The sequence below is a fragment of the Leptonotus elevatus genome, chromosome 2 (genome assembly GCF_054856555.1).
Source record: "Leptonotus elevatus isolate MCC_2025b chromosome 2, RoL_Lele_1.0, whole genome shotgun sequence".
NCBI classification, from domain to species: Eukaryota; Metazoa; Chordata; class Actinopteri; order Syngnathiformes; family Syngnathidae; genus Leptonotus; species Leptonotus elevatus.
The window spans coordinates 8,348,402-8,369,985 of record NC_141240.1 but is presented as its reverse complement, the minus strand read 5'-3'; the positions used below and the strand labels follow the sequence as shown (position 1 = coordinate 8,369,985).

The 21,584-nt window shown below is 39.7% G+C and overlaps 1 protein-coding gene across 1 annotated transcript in view; it reads right to left on the bottom strand.

Moving 5' to 3' along the window:
• Positions 1-346: 346 nt before the first annotated feature.
• Positions 347-21,584, bottom strand: part of LOC147178308 (gamma-aminobutyric acid receptor subunit gamma-3-like) — a 76,996-nt gene continuing 55,758 nt past the window's right edge. The window contains exons 6-10 of the mRNA XM_086068998.1: positions 20,631-20,713; positions 16,957-17,094; positions 12,824-12,976; positions 3,263-3,459; positions 347-1,934 (exon numbers count right to left, since the gene is read on the bottom strand). Coding sequence (XP_085925124.1) covers positions 1,650-1,934; positions 3,263-3,459; positions 12,824-12,976; positions 16,957-17,094; positions 20,631-20,713 — 856 coding nt within the window. The 3' untranslated portion in view covers positions 347-1,649. The remainder of the gene's footprint in view (positions 1,935-3,262; positions 3,460-12,823; positions 12,977-16,956; positions 17,095-20,630; positions 20,714-21,584) is intronic.

The window sequence follows — 21,584 nt, the reverse complement described above, 5'->3', positions numbered from 1 at the left end:
CAAACTATATTGGTCTATGTTGTGTTCTATTTCTTTACTATCCATCACTTGTTGTCTGCTTTGTTTGGACGCGCCTAAACCCTATTTTCAGATGGCCTCTCTCAGTGTTGATTATGAAGTCAAATGTTTTGTTCTCACAAAGACACATCACAGTACTACTTGACCAAAACAGCATTTATTTATACAAGCAATGAACCACACACTAGAAAAACATACTTATTGTCCAGTTAAAAGATCAAATATTTCTTCTGGGGAGTACTGATCCATGATCAGCCTGGCTTTTTCCTACCCAAATTATTGTATATTAAAATGAGAGGTGGAAGTGAGAAGAATACATTTATTGTAATACAATGTCATCTATTTTATTTATTTTTTTAACAATGCTGACCATAGTTCAGTACTCAGATTTCAAAGCGGCTTTGTAAACACTGATCCATTTAAAAGTAGTGATTTACTTTTTATTAGACTATCTCGATGGACTCTGACACTTATAAAGTGTAGTAGAAAAATCAGTGGGGGAGTTTTTGGGTCAAAAGACAAAAGTCAGCACACGACATCAACACCTCCCATCAAATGGGCCTTTCTACTAACTACTGTACGTACAGTACCTCTGGATTGGACACAAACTTGTTCAGAGGCCTGATGAATACGTAGTAAGCTTACAAACTGGAACTCGCTAGCAGCCTACATACATTCCAGATGTATGACATGAAAAAGAAAACGGTCACATACTCTCACCACACACACACAAACTGAGAGAAGCTTGTGTGTGTGCGCGTGCGTGTGTTCTACAAAGCCAAATAACTTCAAAAAGCACAACAGTAAAGTTAAGCCTGGGTTTCACGTGTGTCCATATGTCTCCTTATGTGGCATCAATTTTACATTACGGTGACTGTTTGAGCGACTCCATCCCCAACCATCCAGCCTCATCCATTTTTCAACACTCTCTTTTTCGTGGCCTACATTGGACCACAATATGCACTGTATGTATTTTACAGCACCTCGGTTGTCGCTGGCCCGGCACGGGAGGCAACTTAGCAAATGGCAGGGCATCAGAAATTCCCTTTTGTTTTTCATTAGGGGACCAAAAAATCTTCATGTATATATAACGTGACCTAGTGGAACTGAATGGATGGACTTCATAGTACTACTACAAAACATAGCTGTTTGGTTCAAGATCCCTTTGTAGTTATGCAGCTCTTGTGCGTCCCTTTAATATAAACTGCATTGTCTACTCGGGTTTTCCAAAAACAATACCAATAATTCCAGTAGCATTTTGTTACTATTAAGAACTACTGTACTTGTAAAGTACCACAAAATGTATGGTGCGCGTCCTACCATTTCCTGTAGTGAGAACCATGCTGGTTTCATCAGGGAGTAAATAAAATTGGCATGCGGCGGCGTGATGGATGAGCTAATAAAAACAACAACGCTGCTGTGGCCTTGCGCATCCTTTCTAAAGAAGGCACTGTGGGTGCTCTGCCACATTGTGGACCAAAATACATTGCCACCCAAATGTCTGCGGTTTGCTTGGATTCCGGAAGAGGACCGGTCCGTTCCAGTTTCTGTTTGAGAACAACGGTTCTTCCTCAACTCCAGAGGCAACATGTCAAATCCAAAAGCTGAAATGCTCCACGTCAAGAGTGTGACTAGAGGTAGAGGTAGCTGACCCAGTAAACAATGTTGAAGAGCAAGAAAGAAGTCGGGAAGAATACCCGAGAGTAGGAATCCAGTTCACGGATGTTGACGTGGATGCGTCCTTTCTTCCAGCCACCTTCTTTACATTCCTCGTAGCAGCAGAAGAAACTCTTGCAATCTTTGCCATCCAGGCACTGGTCCAGGCAGTCGTCGTCATAGTCCTGCCAGAAAAGAGCATTGCCTGTGGGCATCATGTGCCGACGAGGGGGCCGACCCGTGCTGAAGGACGAATATGCCTGTCGAGGGAGAGAGAAATGTGTAGATTTTTACAGAAGTTCGAGTATTGACCTGTTTAAAGTTCATAGGTGAACCAATCAGAAAACGGAAACATGCCTAATAAATCATTAATATCTCAAGGTCCTGAAGCAGATAGAAACACAATTCCAAAAACATTTAAAACCTAAATTTATTATTATAAACCTTCAATATATTTGTGACATGTGCGGGTATATTTACCTTCAACACTTGTAATAATCTTGTGGTAATTATTCGGCGTCCATTCCCTTGCAAAGCAGTTGAAATTTTCAACATCCTCATTATCTACAAACATATTTCTTAACAATACGTCTCTGTCGACCGGTTACACTGGCTCGAATTCCTCCCGCGCCGTCGTCAATCGGCGTCATTTATTTCATAACTCCCGCGAATCGGCGTCAGCCATGAATGCTCGAATAAAATTCCAAAACATCCTATGAGGTCCACGTCACCCTCTCGTGTACATTCTGTTGCATTCCATCGGCTGAGAGACCAAGAATTGGTCAAAACCAAACAAAATGACGTATCCGCTCTCCCGGATTTAAAGGTAGAAGATCGCTAGAGAGCTCTAGAAAGACGGTAATGCGCCCCCGGCCTTAATGGGTTAAAGGGAGTGTTGATATTTCACGCCCTGCCCTGCAAGGACCAAATCCCACACGTATCCAGGCACCACAGCTACAGGTTTATCAAACGTGTTGCTCGAGCTCAACTTTGTGTGACGGGTTCCGTCGAAAATAAAAAGTGGTTATTAGCCGTGAGCCCCGAGTTTCCCGATCCGAATGGCAACAGCAGCTTGACAAAAAGATATGTGCTCTGCCACTGAATCAATGGTGACAGGTGCAGCAGCCTTGAGAACTCCCACGCAAAGCTTCTAGCGCTCTTTGGGTGACGGCAAGGAAGGTTCTCAAGCGGCACACTTTAGCTCATAAAGACATGCACCTTTGAAGACACTAGACATGATGCACTTTATATACATGCAGAAAGACAGCCTCATTGAGCGCTCGATAGTTTCTTTTCTGAGTGCTGATATTTCACAGAAAAACGCCACAGACTAAATGAATCACAAACACATCTGGAATATTTGATCGGGCAAACATGAATAGATAATTAAGCAATTGACCCCTTTTGATCAAACAGATGGGTCCAATTCCTCAGCACAGACTACAGTAGTGAAGTCAGAACTCCTTGGAGCATCATTTCTCTTGATAAAAAGGTTTATTCTACTTTACAAAGTAGATTTGCTGTTATGAATACTGCATGAACCTAAAGAGGAACTTTGGCTTTTGACCGGAATGAATAAGTGGCTTACCATTTTTTGCATTCTTGCTGGGGGTCTGCGTATACTCGAAGAGCAGTAGTTGAGCATAGCATACTCGATCATAGCGGCAAAGACGAACAGGAAGCAGACGGTGACAAACAGGTCCATCGCCGTCACATAGGAGACTCGAGGCAGGGAATTCCGGGCCACTGTGCTCAATGTGGTCATGGTCAGCACGGTCGTGATGCCTGAAAAGGTCAAAGCAAGGGTGAGGAATTGTGCAGCAAAGCTTTGTACTAATCCTAAAATAACTTCCTCTTTGAGACAGTTTCAGAGATAATAGTGGGTCATTTTAGAAGCATATTAATTAGGGGTGTGCCAAAAAAATAGATTCTCATGAGAATCGCAATTCTCGTTTAGTACGATTCCGAATCAGTTTTAAATGTCCAAAATCGAATTGACTTCAATCATTTGATACTGTCTTGCCATTGTTTGTGTGTGCCTTCATTAAGAGTGCTGTTCATGTTGTACACGATTTGGCCACTTAGGGACAGTGTGGTTCCACGCATTCTGATACACTGTTAAGTTGTAGCCACAGTAGAAGGAAAAAGTAATTATCAAGTTATGCCAATAAAAGGTTTTTTTTGCAACATAGGAAGAGCATATGCTGGGGAGTAATGTTAAGATGCTTCTCTTTAAACATTCCTGAAGTGTTCTGTATGAATAGCCGTTCTTTTGAGTGACAAAAGTGCCGCGAGAAGTGCACTGATTAGCATTAGCGAGTCAGACTAGAGTAGATCATGACGATTCCTTGTACATCTATAAACTGAAGCAGAAGTCATCGGAAATCGATTCTGAATCGAATTGAAGACCCAAAAATCGGAATCGAATTATGAGATTCCCACCCCTTATATGAATCCATCCAGATTTGGACTAGTTCCCAAATCAGACAACCTTTCAGGTGTTCAAAAACTCAGAAAAGCCACTGCAAAGCGAAAAAAAAAAATCGTAGCACTTATCAACTGTCTGATCAAACGACATCATTGTTATGCTACTGTCAGCCCCTAGGGACACATTTGTGACTTGCTTACTAAGGTTGGACACGTTGTTGTACTTTGAAGGGTTTCATATCAGTGCATTTTTACATCAAACACTTCTGCCATCATGACATCAATGTTGCTGTCATTCATGGACAGAATCAGAATGAATCCTGTGTCATCATAACCTGCCATTGTTAAAAAGCTCGTGTGAGTAAAGTAAAATCAATGTTCTCACTGATGATGCGAACAGTAAGCTGTTGATATGACAGCGTTGCACACAGCTATACATGCGCAAATGGCCCACTTCGCAATCTTTTGCTCTTCTTCCCTCAGCCTTTTTCATTCTCATCGCCCTCTCTACATGTCTTTCATGGTGCTGTTTCACCCACCGTTTCCATAGAGACAAGTTGCTCCCTTCTATTTCGAGCTACCTACTGGTCCAGTGCGCGCGTCTTCGGCTTTCTCCCCTCACTCATTACATTTCAAGGTACATGAACAACTCTCGTCTGTTCCTCGAATGTAAGCACATGCCAGGAGCGCCGTCCAGTTCGGGGGTTTCGCTCAGTCTTGCTTCTGGCCATCAAATGAAGTTAACTGATCTTATTTTCATTGTTTCATTCACTCTTTGGGAATTGTCTCTTCTGCGATGCCATGGCAACCAAGGTGATGCCTTTTCTGCAAAGACTACCGAGAAGAACCTTTTGTGTGATAAAATAGACAGAGTATGAGCAGTGACAGAACACGCACACACACACACACACACCTTCAAAGCTATTGGAACAGTGAGGCAAATTCCTTCACTTTTGTTGCATACAATTTATTTTTTTTAGCAACGCTTTACATCAAAAGATGAATATGAGACAAAAGAATGTTTCAGCTTTTACTTCCAGGTATTACTGGATTCGATACACTTCTTAAAGCATTAAATACCAAAGTATTAGAACAGATTGATCTAAGATAGATTAAAGTAACTTTAATTTACAATGAAGCCCTGCATAGTTTTGGTTCAGCATTTGCAAATCACACTTATTCACAGATTTTTTTTAACCTATCCTCCATTCTTTGCTGAAAAACTCTCATATTCGCAGTTTATTTGTGCTCAGGCTAAATTAATTAATTAACTCATTCATTCCCAGCCATTTTCACTGAAGCAACCCCCTTCGCTCCCGGCTGGTTTACTGGATTTTGACTGATTTTGCAAGGCCCACAGAATATTGTGTTCTATTGCTACAAAAACATGGAACCTACCAAAAGAAAGATTAGAGTCTCCTCTCGCATCAGGGAAAAGTATGTTTCTATCTGTTTCCGTTTTACAATTAGCTTTAGAATATAGCTAAGTTTCATGAAATCGGTTTAAAGCTGTGGGGGAAAGAGCTTTTTTGCAACGTGGCCCTTGTTTATCTCTTATACTCTGCTGCCACCTGCTGGCCGTTTTTGTAATAACTACCATTGCTTCAAGCATTCTCTTCAGTTCTCAGGCTGCGTCAAAGCCTTCTGTATGCTCTAGCATAAAAAAACATTTAAAAAATATATATAAATACATCTTTGGGAGCATGGTAATATTTAAAATATAACGTATTTATACGTTTTTGGGAGTAAATTAGTTAATTTGTCAACTACTTGTAGCATCTTGGTGCCAAGGAACTATGTTGAAGTGAGTTCCATTTAGACAAAAGTAGTGCTTCTCTGCAGTCTTATGGCCTCTATAGGCAACTACAAAACCTTTTTGGAAGGGTCGTCAATTAAAAGCAGACTCTTGCTGTTTTTGTGGCAGGGCTCATCTCTATCCCACAAGATGGCAGGGGAACACGTTAATTACAAATCCTTTGCAAGGACTTTTGGTAGTATATTTATGTTATTATTATTTGATGCAAGATAAAGGATCTCTCAATTGATTTTATTGCATTGCAAGAACACTGACATTTTCATGCACATAGATCCTACAGATGCCTCATCGATAGCCTTGTTTACATTAATTGTGTTTACAACATGCAAGTGACCAGGGTTAAAGTTCAACATGTCAACCGCAGTTTAATCCGATCAGAGGTGATTTAAAGCCAACATCTGCCATGCATTTAATCAGTTTTGTGTTACGTCCACTGAGCCCTCACTGATTCGTCACTTCTTTTAAAGGCAGTGCAGTACATTCATGTGTTGATTGTAGTACAGTGTGTTGTTGTTTGCAGTGAAATGAGTAACGGCTTGTGCAGGAAGAAAAAAAAATCCCACAACCCCTTGCAGTATGGCTTAATACCACCAAAGTTGATCTCTCTGCCATCTCTTCCCCAGAGGAACACTGTCTGCTCTATTTGACGTGTTGCCTTTGACAAGCGACTGTGTGAATGATGGCTCTACTTGGGAAACTTCAGCTTCAAAAACAGTTTTTGTTATTCTTGTTTTTATGTTCCAGGAGCCACCGACCGCTTAGTTATGTAGTTGACTTTTAAGCCACTGTGGTGAAAAACAAATTGATAGCATAAAAAGCTGATTTATTGATAATACTGTCATGAAATACTATGAAAGCATGCAACAAGTCACTAGGAGTTGAGGTAAAAAAGAAAAAAGAAAAAAAAGAAGAAGCAGAAGCTGTTGCTCTGTTTTTTTTAAATATTTTTTTCCTGTTTTTTCCCCCCCACTGTATTTCCAGATTTTGTTTCTGAACCCTGGGGGTTTGGGGGCGGCAGGGGCTGGGTTGTGGTTGGTGGCGGGTGTGGGTGGGGGGGTGCTTGGTGGGCCTGCCGTGCCCCGTTCTGCTGCGTTGGGCTTGGGGCACGGGCCGTGTTGGGGTGGGGGACGCTTCTGACTCCTGGGTTTGCTCTCCGGCTGGTGGCCTGGGGGGGCCTGGGGGGTTGTGCTTGCTCTGTCCTGGCCGGGGTCGACGGCTCCCCTCTTTGGTGGAGGTTTTCATGCATGCCAGATCCACCACACCAGCATCTGCCAAAATTCAAACACAATCTGCTTCTTCCTCTGGTCGTTGAATCGGTGGAGGCTGATGTCTGTGGATCTCACTCTGCTTCATCTGTCCTTCCTTCCTTTCCTCAGTCTTTCCTTTGGTCTCTTGAGGTCTCCCTAATTTGTTGGAATTTAGATGATTTTGGGGTTGGTGAAAGATTCTGGTTGGTAACCCAGTGGGTAGTAGGTGATGTCTGGTCGGTGCTAGATTTCACTTTTCTTTCTTTTCTTTGATCCTTCCTCGGGTCTCCTGACAACCTCACGACTCTAGCTGGATTCTGAAGTATTCGGTTTAGGTGAACGGTATGGGATTTTTAAAATAGGTTTAGGAGCACACACTCACACGCACGCACATATGCACACACACACACCTGCACATGCACATCCCCAAAAAAAGAAAAAGAGAGAAAAAAAAGAGTGCAATGATGATGACATGTCGAATCGGTAAGATTACTGAATGAACAATATTAAGCTCTCTCTCTAAAAAACAAACAAAAAACAAAACGTACAATACACTTTTCCTGAATTATTTTCGCCCCGCTTTTTTCAGATTTTTTTTGTATGATGGAAAAAAATATGAAGTAAAACAGAAAAATAGAAAACAAAAAACCAAAGCTCCCCCCAAAAAACAGGAGTTTTTTTGTGTGTGAAGTGAATGCAATATGAAATTGGTAATTTCCTTCTTTCAATATTAGTTGCATTAAATGGGCCCTTCCATCATAATCCAAACGTTTCCACTATTTTATGCTTAAGATCGGTCAAAATGATCTCTGTGACATGGTTTGAAGTTAACAACTATGCAGTTTGTCGTTTGCATGAAACGCTTTGAAAGGCAAAAGTTTCGTGGCGTAGAATCGTAACTCTTTATTCAAATACATGCCCACTTCCTGGTGACTTAACAACCACTCAAAAATTGACTGATGGCGGCACGCACAGCGTCTATATACCTGGCAACCCACCGAGCGAGTACTCTGAAGGGGATTGAGCACAGTCGTTCCTCGGTTGGTTCTCAATGTACGCTATCCATAGTTGAGAATAAATAAATAAATCTCAGCACACCATCACAGCTGCCTAAAGGGACCGAGACCAACGTGTGTAAATGTGCGATGTCACTTAAAACCCGTAGATTGGGTTGCCTTCCTCCAAGAAATGTGCCAAACAAAGCAAAATTCTGGCCAACACATTGAAGAGAGGCGGCCACAAAACGCACACATATTGCAAGCTACCAATTACAGGAAGCCGTTTTCCATATTAAATTAAGGACAACAGAGACACAATGGGAGTGCAGTATTTACATATTGAATATTAATGAGTAAACGACTGTTGAACACCACAGCTATTATTATGTCAATGAAAATAGCTTGAAAAAGGGCGTCCTGCTCATTTCCAACCCAAATGATCTTGTACAATAAACCCGATGAAAGGATATCAAAGACAACATGTTTTTGTTGTCATGATGTTGATGTTTATGGATCTCTCTTGGACTACTCAAAGTCTCAATTTGTTTGAATTATTTTCCACACTTATTTAAGCTCTCCATTCTCCAGTGGTGTCACGATGTGGGTGATTTCCCATCAACAGGCCGGTATCTCCAAGCCCCATCTGAGCTGCACAGATTGAGGTCTAATGGGAATCAACCCGAGCTGGGCTCTCGTACTCCCAGCCTGCTGCTCCCCAAATGTCCTGCCTGGTGAGTGACAGCTCTTTGCAAATGCCACCTGGCGGCAGTAGCGTGTCAAGAACTGTTGCTTGGAGGGCTGGAGTGCGATTCCGTAGCATCGCCCCCATTATTTGAGTGCGCCTCCCCCTTCTTGCTGACATTTTGGTTGCCGCTTTGTTTGGCATCCTTGTTTTATGCCTGCCTTTTCTTCCTCTTATCTCTCCTCCTCTTGCCCTCTGGTCTCGAGATCAGCTCTCAGACATGACTTGAAAATGGAAGCAATGAACCAGGGAAGACAGGGTAAATGACTTTGTGTCGCCGAGTTGAATAGGGATGTTTATCAGGGGTGGGACACTCGCTTCCTGCCTGATGCTGCCTGTTTGTTGTGTTCTCTGGAAGAGATCACAAGGCTTTGTCAGCGAGTGGCCGTGTATCACAACAGCAGCTTTGCGCTGGGAGCGCTTGCTGGATTTTTATTGTGCTCGAAGGACGGCTTGACTGAAGCTACGTCCACGCGTACACATTTGTGGCATAGCATTAGAGTGTATTCAAAGTTTGTTTCCCGACGCTGATCCGGATATTTTGTGCTGGTCTGAATACACACAAACGAATCCTGGTGCGGACCAAACAAGCGGTCTGCGATTCGATTCTGAACCGATTATCGATTCAGAACCATTTTAGATTAAAAAAAAATTTGATTGACAATGATTTCTGCTTCAATTTATAGATATGCAAAGAATTGTCATGATCTACTCCAGTCTGACTCGCTGATGCTAATTAGCGCGCTACTCGTGGCATTTTTATCTCTCAAAAGAACTATTCATACAAAACGCTTCAGGAATGTATACAGAGAAGCATCTTAACATCCTACAATACAAACAAAAAAAAAAAACTTTTATTGGAATAACTTGATTATGACTTTTTGCTTCTATGTGGCTACAACTTAACAGTGTATCAGAACGAGCGGAACCACACTGCCCAAAGTGGCCAAATCGTGTACAACATAAACAGTGCTCCCAATAAAGGCACACACAAACAAGGGCAAGACAGTATAAAATAATTTAAATAAAATCGATTTTGGGACATTTAAAATTGATTCTGAATCATACTAAATGAGAATCGCGATTCTTATGAGAATCGATTTTTTGGCACACCCTTACAATCCACGGCTGATCCGCTCCAACTGCAGGACATATGCACCTTTTTGGGCTTAACAAGCCACCGTAGCCAAGCATCGTGGGGTGAATATTGTCCGGTAGTGAATATTGTGCTGGATTCATTCATAATCATCCGTATTCTGTTTAGCCACGGTGTTTTCAGCATGTTGTGGTGGGCACGCGGAGCGCAACTGCTCCACCGGTTACTGCACGCAATCGACGACGTGTTCTAAAATTAGAAACAGCGTCGCGGAACCTCCATTGAATGAGCTGCCAGTGACGCTCGCAAATATGTTGCATCTAATAACACCACAAATATGCAGGGCATATGCAGCACGTCGGAATTTAATGTTTTCCTCTCCGAGTTTGGTTATGCGTTCAGCCCTCGTCATTTTTGTCCAATGGGAGCACAGATCGTCACGCGGTCGACGTGATTACGCAATATAGTCCGCTTGCAAAAAGCACAGAATGAATATGAACCGCACCAAATGTAAAAAAAAAACCCGTCCGCTTGATAAAGGACTTTTCTGGTCTAAATACACCCTAAGTTAGCACACATAGGGTGATGACATGTTTTGCTTGTTTAACAAACGTTTTATCAGACAGATTAAAGCTGACAAGGAAACCAAATAAAAATGCTCTCAAATAAAAGGAAACATTGAAGACAGTTTTGAAAAGTTGTGCCCAAAAGCTTGCTTTTTAATGACTTCTGACCGAAGGACAAAACTCATAGAAAATCCACCACTTTTAAAAATATCAGTGTTTGTGTGGCCTTAGAGGCAGTCACACGGACATCAACAGTTTGACGGTTAGGCTATAGCTCAAATGATTTGCCTTTTTGAGAAAAACAGTACACAGTCCATGACATCTGTGAAGTTTATTTTTATTTTTAATCTGGACAGATTTAAGTCTAATATACTTTCTCTATTGCCACAGGGAGGTTTTAGATGAATTTCTGTGAAACAAGATGATGAAGGACATTGGGAGCTCAAGATTCCGTCCCAAATGGTTACACTATTTATAGCACCTTTGAGCTGGATAATTTAATTTCAGTTCAAATTTCAATGAACAATCATACAGTATATTATTTGAAATGAGCTTAGTCTCACGCTTACCGGTATGTTTGCTACACATTCCATCAATTAATTCAATTAAATGGCAACGTACCGCAGTAAATCGAATTAGAATAACTGAAAGCGACCAAATGGAGCGTGGCGGCACGGTTACGAGATTCAGTTTGAAATGTTGTGTGTGTGTGTGTGTGTGTGTGTGTATTAGTAGTGGGCAATGAATGCCAATTTTTTTTTTTGTAGTTGACTATAAGGTTATTAAATCGGGTCAAAGTCAATTAATTGATGACATTGTAGATACTTTCACTCCTGGTGAGGCCCCTCTGACTCTACTCTGTGTAATATATTGGAAAACTTAGCCAGCAAAAATACATAAATAATTGACTGGTGCATTAAAAGGAAGCTGCTATGACTGCTCTCTGTCTCAGTGTTTAAAGTTATTGTATCAGTTGGGCTTGCTCAATAATGGAATCGGAATCACTAAATTCTTATCAATTCCCATCCCTGCGGGTGAGTCAAAAATCTTTTGTAAATTGGCTGATTGGACTACGAGATACCAAAAGCACATAAAATGTATAATGACAAAAATAAAGCCCACCTTAGGTTACGAACCACTAAAGGCTTTTTCAATGGATGATTTGCTAAAATTAAGCTTTAAGGAGATGACCTTTAACTCATTCACTGCCATTGACGGCTATAGACGTCAAAAATTCATTTAAACAATTTCTATTAGTTGAACATTTTTTTCCACTTTTGCTAAGAGTATGAAAACCTAGAAAAAAATGTATTGTAAATTTAGAACAGATATAACATTTGTGATTAATCGTTAGTTAACTAGTGAAGTCATGTGATTAATTACAATTTAAAAAAATTATCGCCTGACGGGCCTAATTAAAAAATATATATTAAAAATAAGGGCCGTTTAATTGTAATTAATCGCATGATAATTTAATATCTGTTCTAAATGTACAATAAAAAAAATTCTAGGTTTTCATAACAAATCAAATGAAATTATTTATTTTTTAATCTAATAGAAATAGTTCACATGAATTTAATACTTTTATTTTTTTTCTATAGTCGGCAATGGCAGTGAATGAGTTAATGTGATCTTAAAATTCTGTACCTCAATCAGAGGATCAGCCCAAAAACCTGCGTGAAACCTTCTGCTAACATTACTGGTCAGAGTTCTATGCATTTGTCCAGTAGGCTAAGTTGCTAACTGTATAAACTGCACTACAAAAAAAAAATAATAATCTGACATTTTGTAACATGATGTTAAATTCTAATCAGCTCAAACAGTTGTTGTATTACCTTATATTATTTGTCCTTATCATTATTTTTTAAAAGCATGCTTTAGTAATCTTCTCCAAAATAGATTTATCAAAGAAGTACATTCTACTTTCAATGTACACAGGTTAACAATATCATGCTCTATTTGTAATACAGTTGTATCCAAAAGTTTTTGCAGTGACTCAATTGTTATCATACAATCGATGACATTGTGGATAAGCACAAACATCCTTAATCGTCACTCACCTCAATAAGACTTCCAAGCAGAAATCATCAATCACCCACAAGACAGCAAACCAACAAAGCGTGGACATGCAGGACACTTCATCATGCAAGCAAAACAAATTATTAGTGCTTGCGAAGTCAAAATAAAGACCACACATGCAGCGGGTTGGACAATTAGAAGCCATGTCAGCGTAATGCACAGCCGCACTGCATCTTACCCAAAGCTGTCCTGGCCGGCGTGGCGTCACTCTTGATCCAGAAGGAGACCCAGGACAGGACCACCGTCAAGATACATGGGATATAAGTCTGGATGGTGAAGTAGCCCATCCTTCTGCTGAGGTCAAAGTGTACTGTCATCAACACGTAGTCTCCTGTTGGAAGGAAATTAGAAGGGATTTGCCACTTCAAAATGGTGTCTGTAGTTGCGACAAACCAAATGATGGTCGCTCAAAGGGGACATAGTATAGAAAGTTGACTTTTTAAGTGCTTGTATAGAAATACAAATCGTTGTGGTTCTGGTGCATAGGTGTCAAACTCCGGTCCTCCAGGGCCGGAGTACTGCAGGTTTTGGATGTTTCCCTTCTCCAACACAGCTTATATATGATCAGCTCATCAGCAAGTTCTGCATAAGCCTGATAACGATAACGAGGGAAACATCCAAAACTTGCAGTGTTCCGGCCCTCGAGGACCGGAGTTTGACACCTATGTTCTGGTGTGTCCGCAGTGGCTCATTTACATGCGACAGGATGGTCCAATCAAAACAGTTTCATTTTGAACTAATTCCAAAAACGTGCATTATCGGCTACTAAAGTTTTGCATGCACAAAAACCGACGCTAAGTAATTGCTTACTCAAACAAATGTGAAAGCTGACAGTCACAAGAAGGAGTCATGCCACGTCACTTCTGACTCGACTCCTTTCAAACTCTGCATTTTCTTGCATTTCATATTTCAGCGCAGGTCCCAATTGTCTGGTGCTGGTTTGTCTTGTCTAAGAGCAGTGTTTCAGGTGTGCTGTCTCACGTTTTTAAAGTAATGTAATGCAAGGTAGGCACTCGGGATGAGTTCAACTGAACAAAACATGGCTCTTGTGTGGTTGCTGGCTTTACTAAAATTATGGGAATTTGTCTGCTAATTGAGATCTTGGTAAATCAGACTCTAATTGTCTATAGGTGTGAATGTGACAGTTGATTGCTTATTTTTGCTGGATGTACTCCACTTTTGGATGAAACAATTCAAAATTCGTATTCATCTCTTTTTCTTTTTCTTTTTGACGATTATGCTTTGCATTGAGGAGTGTAATAATTGATAATTGTAATAGAATTTCTATTAATTGCACAGCCCTAATTTAAGGATACTTCGACATGGTCGCGGGGTACTGGAGAGTGAACCGGCAACATTTGGCTCTACTTCTCGGTAAACACCGCTGCTAATCTGCCTTATTGTTACTGTCAATTAATGAAAGCTAATGACTTTGAAGTTTTAAACTGCCTGAAGTATTCCTGAAGAAAGGAGTGCTGTCTCAAGGTCATTTGAAAGGCATGAAATGAATAATACATCTCTCCAACACTCAACTAGATCAAATTTCACCTCAAACTGTAGACACGAGAAGTATTGCTGGCAGAGAACTATTCATGCAACGTGAATAGCACGATTTCTTATCTAACGATAGATTTGATGTCATCCTTTTTGTTTGTCATGTTCCCCTGAAGCTTGGTCAACATGTTTGACTAAAACGGATATCCAGTGATTCTCTCCACTCACACCAGAGCAAGATGTGAACTGGAGCAAGAAGGGAAATGAAAGAGAAACGCCAACAATTGGCAAGTTTGTCACCACATAAATTAATCACATGTATTTTCAGCCGCATGATGTAATTATCATGCGTCAGAAGACGGCGCTTCGGAATGTGACAGGGAAACAGAAACGAGGTAATAAATTAGAAAGCAGCTCATTTCCTTGAGGATGTTGGGAGCTTTGTCTACATACGTTGTCTGTGTGCAACTTTACGTTCACATATTTAACAGGCTGGATTTTTTTTTAATGTCATATATTTTTTCCAAGAATGAAAAAAGAAAGAAATAATAGTAATGCACCGAATATTCGGCCACCGAAACTTTTTAATTAAAATCAAAGCCGAAAGAATATGGCCGAAATAGGTTGTGGTGACGCAAGCAAAAATACGCTGCAAACAAGCGTCTGTTTGAATTAAAAAGCAAACGTGGGGGTGAGTGTCCGCCTCTCTTCGTGTCAGTTTGCGCCGGTCGGTCGCAGCAGCTCCCGGTGTCATTGCGCACACCGGAGGAAATGGGCCATTTAAGTGGGTCAAAAAAAAGACTGCAGTACAGGTGAGCCACTCTTCTGCAGCGCCTTCCCTTTTTTTATATATATATATATATATATATATATATATATATATATATATATATATATATATATATATATATATATATATATATATAAGAGCCCCTCGAACGCTTCCACTTTTTCACCAGCATCCCGGTGGCCGTGCTAAATACTTTAGCTAATGCTAGCACTATTGCTATCAACAGTTTTGAAAACGTAAACATTTACCGCTATCTCCAGGTGGCGGCAGACCTGTACAGGACGCGGTGTGACTTTGCAGTCCGTTCCCGAAGCCGATTAGCTGGTGCGAACAAATGTATTTATTTTTAAACGTTGGTGAATATGTGAATGTGCCGATTTTAAGTGCGCCACACGCATTCACCCCCGCCTGTGCGAACTACATTGACTATGAGGTGCAATCGCACCGTCAGAAAATGCTCAAACCTCGTTTGATGTTTAATGTACCATTAGCCAACATGTTTGCGGTGTGGGCACATTTCAATTTATATTGTGCTTTGTTAAAATGCCAGTGCTAAATAAATATTTTATAATAATATTGTAATTTTAATTAATTATAATAAATGCAATGATGGAAAAAAATTGGCATAATTATTTTTGGGCGTTTCGGTTTTCTGGCAAGCATTTTTCATTTTCGGTTTCGGCCTAACATTTTCATTTCGGTGCATCCCTAGTAAATAATGTCAATCTAAGTTCCAACCTCATGTGGTTTAAGCTTTAAAAATGCCATTCAACATGTCCTGATACTTATAGTACTCCTATCGAATTCCATGAGCTCTGATTGTTATATGTTGTGCTCATGTAGGATGTTATTACTATGGCTGGGTTGAGAAAATCGAATAATCAATATCAAATTGAGTTTCCTTTTCGAGCCTGATATTGATATTGATTTATAATACCATGAATCGATTTTTTTAAATAACTCTTTTTTCAATAATAAATTCATAAGAAAATAGAATTTTAAATGCCAATTTTTTTTGTATCTTACTGTTTTTTTTAATTGACTGTTTTCATGAACTTAAAAGTATTTTCTTACATTACACCTACATTACATGAAAGACCTGACTTATAACACTTTAATTTAAGATTTTCTTTTGTATTTAAAATAATTTAATTTGAATTATGAAAACATTTTCATCTAACCTTTTCCAACGTCAATGTTTGTGTAACACACTTAACACGTGTTACTTTCATTAATATAATAAACTTTTTTTTAAATTTGGAATGTAATGTTTGTGGAGTTTTTAGAAGAATTGATGTTCCATAATGAATCAATATCGGAATGAACTGAAGTGAATCGAATCGAACCGGGAAAAATGAAATTGAATTGAACTGAACTCTTGTGAATCGAAATTGAATCGATAGAGCAAATTAGAATTGATACCGAGCCCTAGTTATTACTCTCTTGTCCCATGGAATCAGGAGAAATTCTGCATTTGGATTAAGAATGACTTCCCTTTACATTCTTCATATACAGCAGCATAGCTGGTCATTTACGGGTTTTTCAGTTGATACTGAGAACAAAACAAAACAGTGAAAAAAGTGAAAGGAGGATCAGTGGGGTTCACCATCAAGGCAAAAAGAGGCTTACAATAACCGTGTCATGCTGTGGGCCCGATCCCCCTCATTCATAATGCTCAGCGTAATCAGCCATTAAAACCACCATTAAAAATGAATTAGGCAGTGGCCCACGTGAAGCCAGTCGAGGGTGTAATTAGGGGCGCCTATTGGAGTGACAACATGACGACGGCCGCCCCCAAACAACAAGCAGGAACGGAATGATCACTTTTATTATGCAAAGTGAAAATAACTGAATCATTTTAACTTTCCAGTTAATCTTTAATATTGGTGATTAATATCCTTTTTTTCCCTCAAGCCTGAAGCCACGACATGAGTTTCCACATTCGCGTGCAAAGCTGCTGCCATTAAGCCATATGTGGAGTTCAGTTGTATGACAAGGGGTCATAATGCACTTTTGCTCTTTCGTACCTGCAGTCGTGGTCAATACGTCGGTAGTGTTTCGGAGCCCCATGAAGTCAAACTGGTAGAGCCTCCAGTATTTCTGATCCGAAGTCTCCACTGAGTTTCGCCTCCACTTGTACACAATTTCATCTCGTGGGTAGCCATCTAGATAAAACACACATGCTCTTTTAGCTTTCTGAAAAGAAGGGGGGGGATTACAGAAGATTAAACAATATGTACTAATGTGATCTTAATAGGACAACTTTTGAGACATTTTGACAATTGTAGACACTACACAGACAGTTGTGGGTATCTTTTTGTTTGCAATAGATACGCCAAAAGGCCATCTTGTATGGTCTATTATTTTTGGTGGACCAGCCAAGACTATGTGTTATAAGACTATTGTGTCTATTGTAGAGCTGACGCTAATGTTTAGAGTGTTCATGTGGCATGCATCACTTACAAAAAAATATATATACACACACTAAAATGATCAGATAGTATTATATATTCGTTATAATAGACCAGGGATCGGCAACCTTTCCTGTCAAGAGCCATTTTAGGCCAAAATAAACAACCAAAAATCCATCTGGAGCCAAAAAAACCCATTTGAATTCATTTTCTTCTACTTTTTTTCTTCCGTTTGTGGATTTGATTTTGTATTTTTTCATACAAATTTGTAGACTTTTCTACCTTTCTGTCAAATTTGACATTTTTGGCAAGTTTGTGGACATTTTATGGTAATTTGGAGGATTTCTTCTTTTATTTTGGGACATTTTATGGTTACTTTTTGAACATTTTCTTTACTGCCTTTTCTTAAATCACTTTGCTGCCTTTTTTTGTTGCAATTTTGTGGACATTTTATGGTAATTTTCGTGATTTTTTTTTGTGTTTCGACATTTCATTGTTACTTCTTAAAAATTTTATTTTCTGCCTTTAAAAAAAAATCGGACTTTTTGGGCAATTTTATGTATATTTTGCGTTAATTTTCAGGATTTCTTCTTTTGTTGTTTGAACATTTTATAGTTACTTTTTTTAACATTTCCTTTTCTGCCTTTTATTTAATAAATTTTCTGACTTTTTTTTTATTTTCTGTCTTTCTTCTTTTGTTTTTGGACATTTTATGGTTACTTTTTGGACATGTTTAGGTCATTTTGAAAACTTTTTCATCCACCTTTCGTCCCTTTTTCTGACAACTAAAATTTTGGATTGACATTTTTTTTGAATATTTCTTCATTTCTTAATAATTAATTAATTAAATGATTATTTTATCTAAGAAAAATAAAAATGTAAAAAAATATTAATTTCTACTAATTGTTTTAGAGGCCTACGGGGAGCCACAGGAAAGGGACTAAAGAGCCACATGTGGCTCTAGAGCCACAGGTTGCAGACGCCTGTAATAGACCAATTCTATTAGTGATTAGCTTGTAGAGTCTGAGACAACATATATGTTACTTGTACTACCACCAACCTTTTCTATTTAGCTTAGTGTCTTTGCTAACTGCAGCACCCCTATTTATCTGTTGCTGCTGCTTTAGTGCTGCAATTGCCAAAATGCAAGTGCATCAGACAGGGAGGTTGAGCTTGGGCCAGTGAGATCTACTCTACATGGGGAAATGAGTGACAGCAATAATGACCCTTGTTGCAGGTTCTTGTTGGAAACCTCACTAATCAAGTAAATACTCTCATAAGGCGATGGTCTTCTATTAGATATTACCCGAGTGGTCACTAGCTAGCTTTAGCTGTCTGTATTTGCTTTGACTGGCAAATGAGCAGGATCAAGTCAGTGTATCTATGTAGTACAATACATACAATAGAATATGACATTATTTTCTGTGTGCATATGAGCTATATCTGCTCTGAATTCAATTCCATTTGGATTCGGCCATTTTATTCAGATTGAGGTGTTTCTATGGAGGATTTTCATTCCGTTTGGAATGGAAGGATTCATGCCAGGCTAGGTCTCCACCTGGCCCGTGGCCACACCATTGGGCTGTGCTAGTGTGTTTGTGAGAGAGAGAGAGAGAGAGAGAGAGAGAGAGAGAGAGAGAGAGAGAGAGAGAGAGAGAGAGAGAGAGAGAGAGAGAGAGAGAGAGAGAGAGAGAGAGAGAGAGAGAGAGAGAGAGAGATGTAGGTCTTTCTTTTAAATGATTTGGCATTGTTTTGGGGGTGAAATTGTATGTATCAAAAGTTCTAGTCTTGGTACTTGGCATTGGTATCGGTGACTACTCAAGAGTACTCGTACTGGTATCAGTATGAAAAAAAGTGGTATCAAACACCCCTACATAATACTTTTGAGAGTGTATGTAAATATGAGGGCAGTAAAGTAAACACAATAGGAGAATGCAGCCATTCCTGTGATTTGAAGCCCTGTACATGGCTGCTCAACAAACTTGTAATCACGCTAAATAAAAGTCAATGTGTGCGCGTTCAATGTGTTTTGGGTTACTTTTCTAGAAAAAGAGGCTGTGTTGGGCTATGAAAAGAATCTGAGTAGCAGGCCGGCTTCTTCAAATGCAATTTCCGTTGTTCTTTAATTACAAGGAAGATCCTACTCTGATTTAAAAATGCCATATTCAGCACAGTTATGAGTTTTCTGTGAAGGAAAGATATAAAATGTATAGTCTGGAAGTGATTAGGGGGGGGAACAAATCTAATGAAAAATTAGTCATCTAATCATCTTAAATACAAACATTAAAATTCTGCCTTGATATTAGTAAATATGATTGTGATTTCTTTTACACTGGATTTGTTCAAGGTCAAGCACTCTTAATTTATATGAATTCATCATATTCCCATGAAAACACCTGCTGCATAAATTTGGACACACACAGCACAGCTGGTGTCGCTTCAAGTGGTTACCTGAAATTAATTTCAGCATATTTGATTCAGTGGTGAGCGGCCATCTCCTTAGCCACACATCTAAATAAAGAGTTGCGCGAGCCTCTGGCATCAGGCACATTATTAGTCACTTATGGATTTGGAGATGCCGCAGCTGCGCTCCTAATCCTGGCTTGCAATATCATCATCTGCATCTTTTGATCTCTCCTCGTGACTTTTGCAAGCCAGCGGGAGGCAGAACTGTCTGCTTCCATCCCAAAATTTCCCCAGCCTTTGGATCAATTACTTGTGAATGACTGCCATTACTCTTAACTCATTCACTCGCAGCCATTTTCACTAAAGCAACCCAATTCAGTCCCGGCTGTTTTACTGGATTTTGACTGATTTTGCAAGGCCCATAGAGTATTGTGTTATATTGCTAGAAAAAGAAAGATTAAAGTCTCTTCTTTCATCAGGAAAAAAATTTGCATTAGAATATAGCTAAGTTTCACCATGATTCACAAATCTATTTAGAATTGTGAGTAATTGGTTTTTTTTTTCAACGTGGCCCTGGTTGATCTCTTTTGCTCTACTTCCACCTGCTGGCCGTTTGGGTAATAACTACCATTTCTTCAACCGTTCTTTGCAGTTGAGAGGCTGCATCAAAGCATTCTGTATGCTCTAGCACAAAACAAAAAGTATAAATATGTCTTAGGGACACTTAAAACATTTAAAATAGAACGTATTTTTACGTGTTTGGGAGCAAATGAGTTAATAAGGGGATAGGAATATTAGGTCGCAGATGCCTTGTTGCATTCTTATACATGGAGTAAGTGTCAGCCTGCTCATGCGTACGTGGGCTTGCAACTGTCAGTACTCACAACTGGAAAAGACGAGAGGGCACGAGTGCTCGTCCATTGGGAAATTATGGAGCTGCAGCTGACATTCAGCGTTGATGGTCATCCTAAAGAAAGGGAGGAAAATAGAAAGACACTTGATCCTTCACTCAAATCACGTCCCATTCTCTACATCTTTAGTGAATTGACTGAAAGTAACTTATTGCCGCGCTACATAATGATGAGAGCTGCCTGACAGCTTTGTGCCATGTGAAATATGCACAAAAGTGCTGCCTCAATCAGAGCAGAGAGCAGCCCTCATCCCACTTTTCTCTGTGGTAGGTGCACATTGCTGACTTTCCAACTTGCCAATTTACTTTCTGCCGTCACAGAATTTGCCAAGTGGGGAAATGAGGCGAGAACAGCAAGCACATTTGCCCCAACATCAGAAAGAAGCTGTAAAGTGTTGACATTTTAACCAATGTGCTAATTAGCATCATCAGTAAACTGTGCTATAGGATATCAGTGGAACAAAGGACAAAGCCACCATTTTGGTACACCTGCATCTAATTTGATCCAAGACAATAGCTGAATCAAAAACACAACTTTACAAAAATAAAACATGATCAGTTTTTATTTAACAGGGTGTTGATTTAACAATATATTACTTGGGGCTAGTGGTGCAACGGATCATCATTGATCCGTGGTCGGTTTGAATCAGGCCCCACGGTTCGGATCGCGTACGATCCGCGGATTGGATTGGGGAGTTGGACCAGTGCACATTCACAGTCCATACCATTCTGAAATGTTAAACAAGCTGCAACATACTCAACGTAACACGCTAAGCCTAACTTCAAAATAAAGTTGACCAAATACAGTAATACATCGACGACAACGCAAATAGCCTTAGTACACTTTTACTTTAAAGTTGGCCCACGTCGTGGCGTGATGCCGAGCTTGACCTTTACACGTTTCATTATCTTAGTTGAATGACATTGT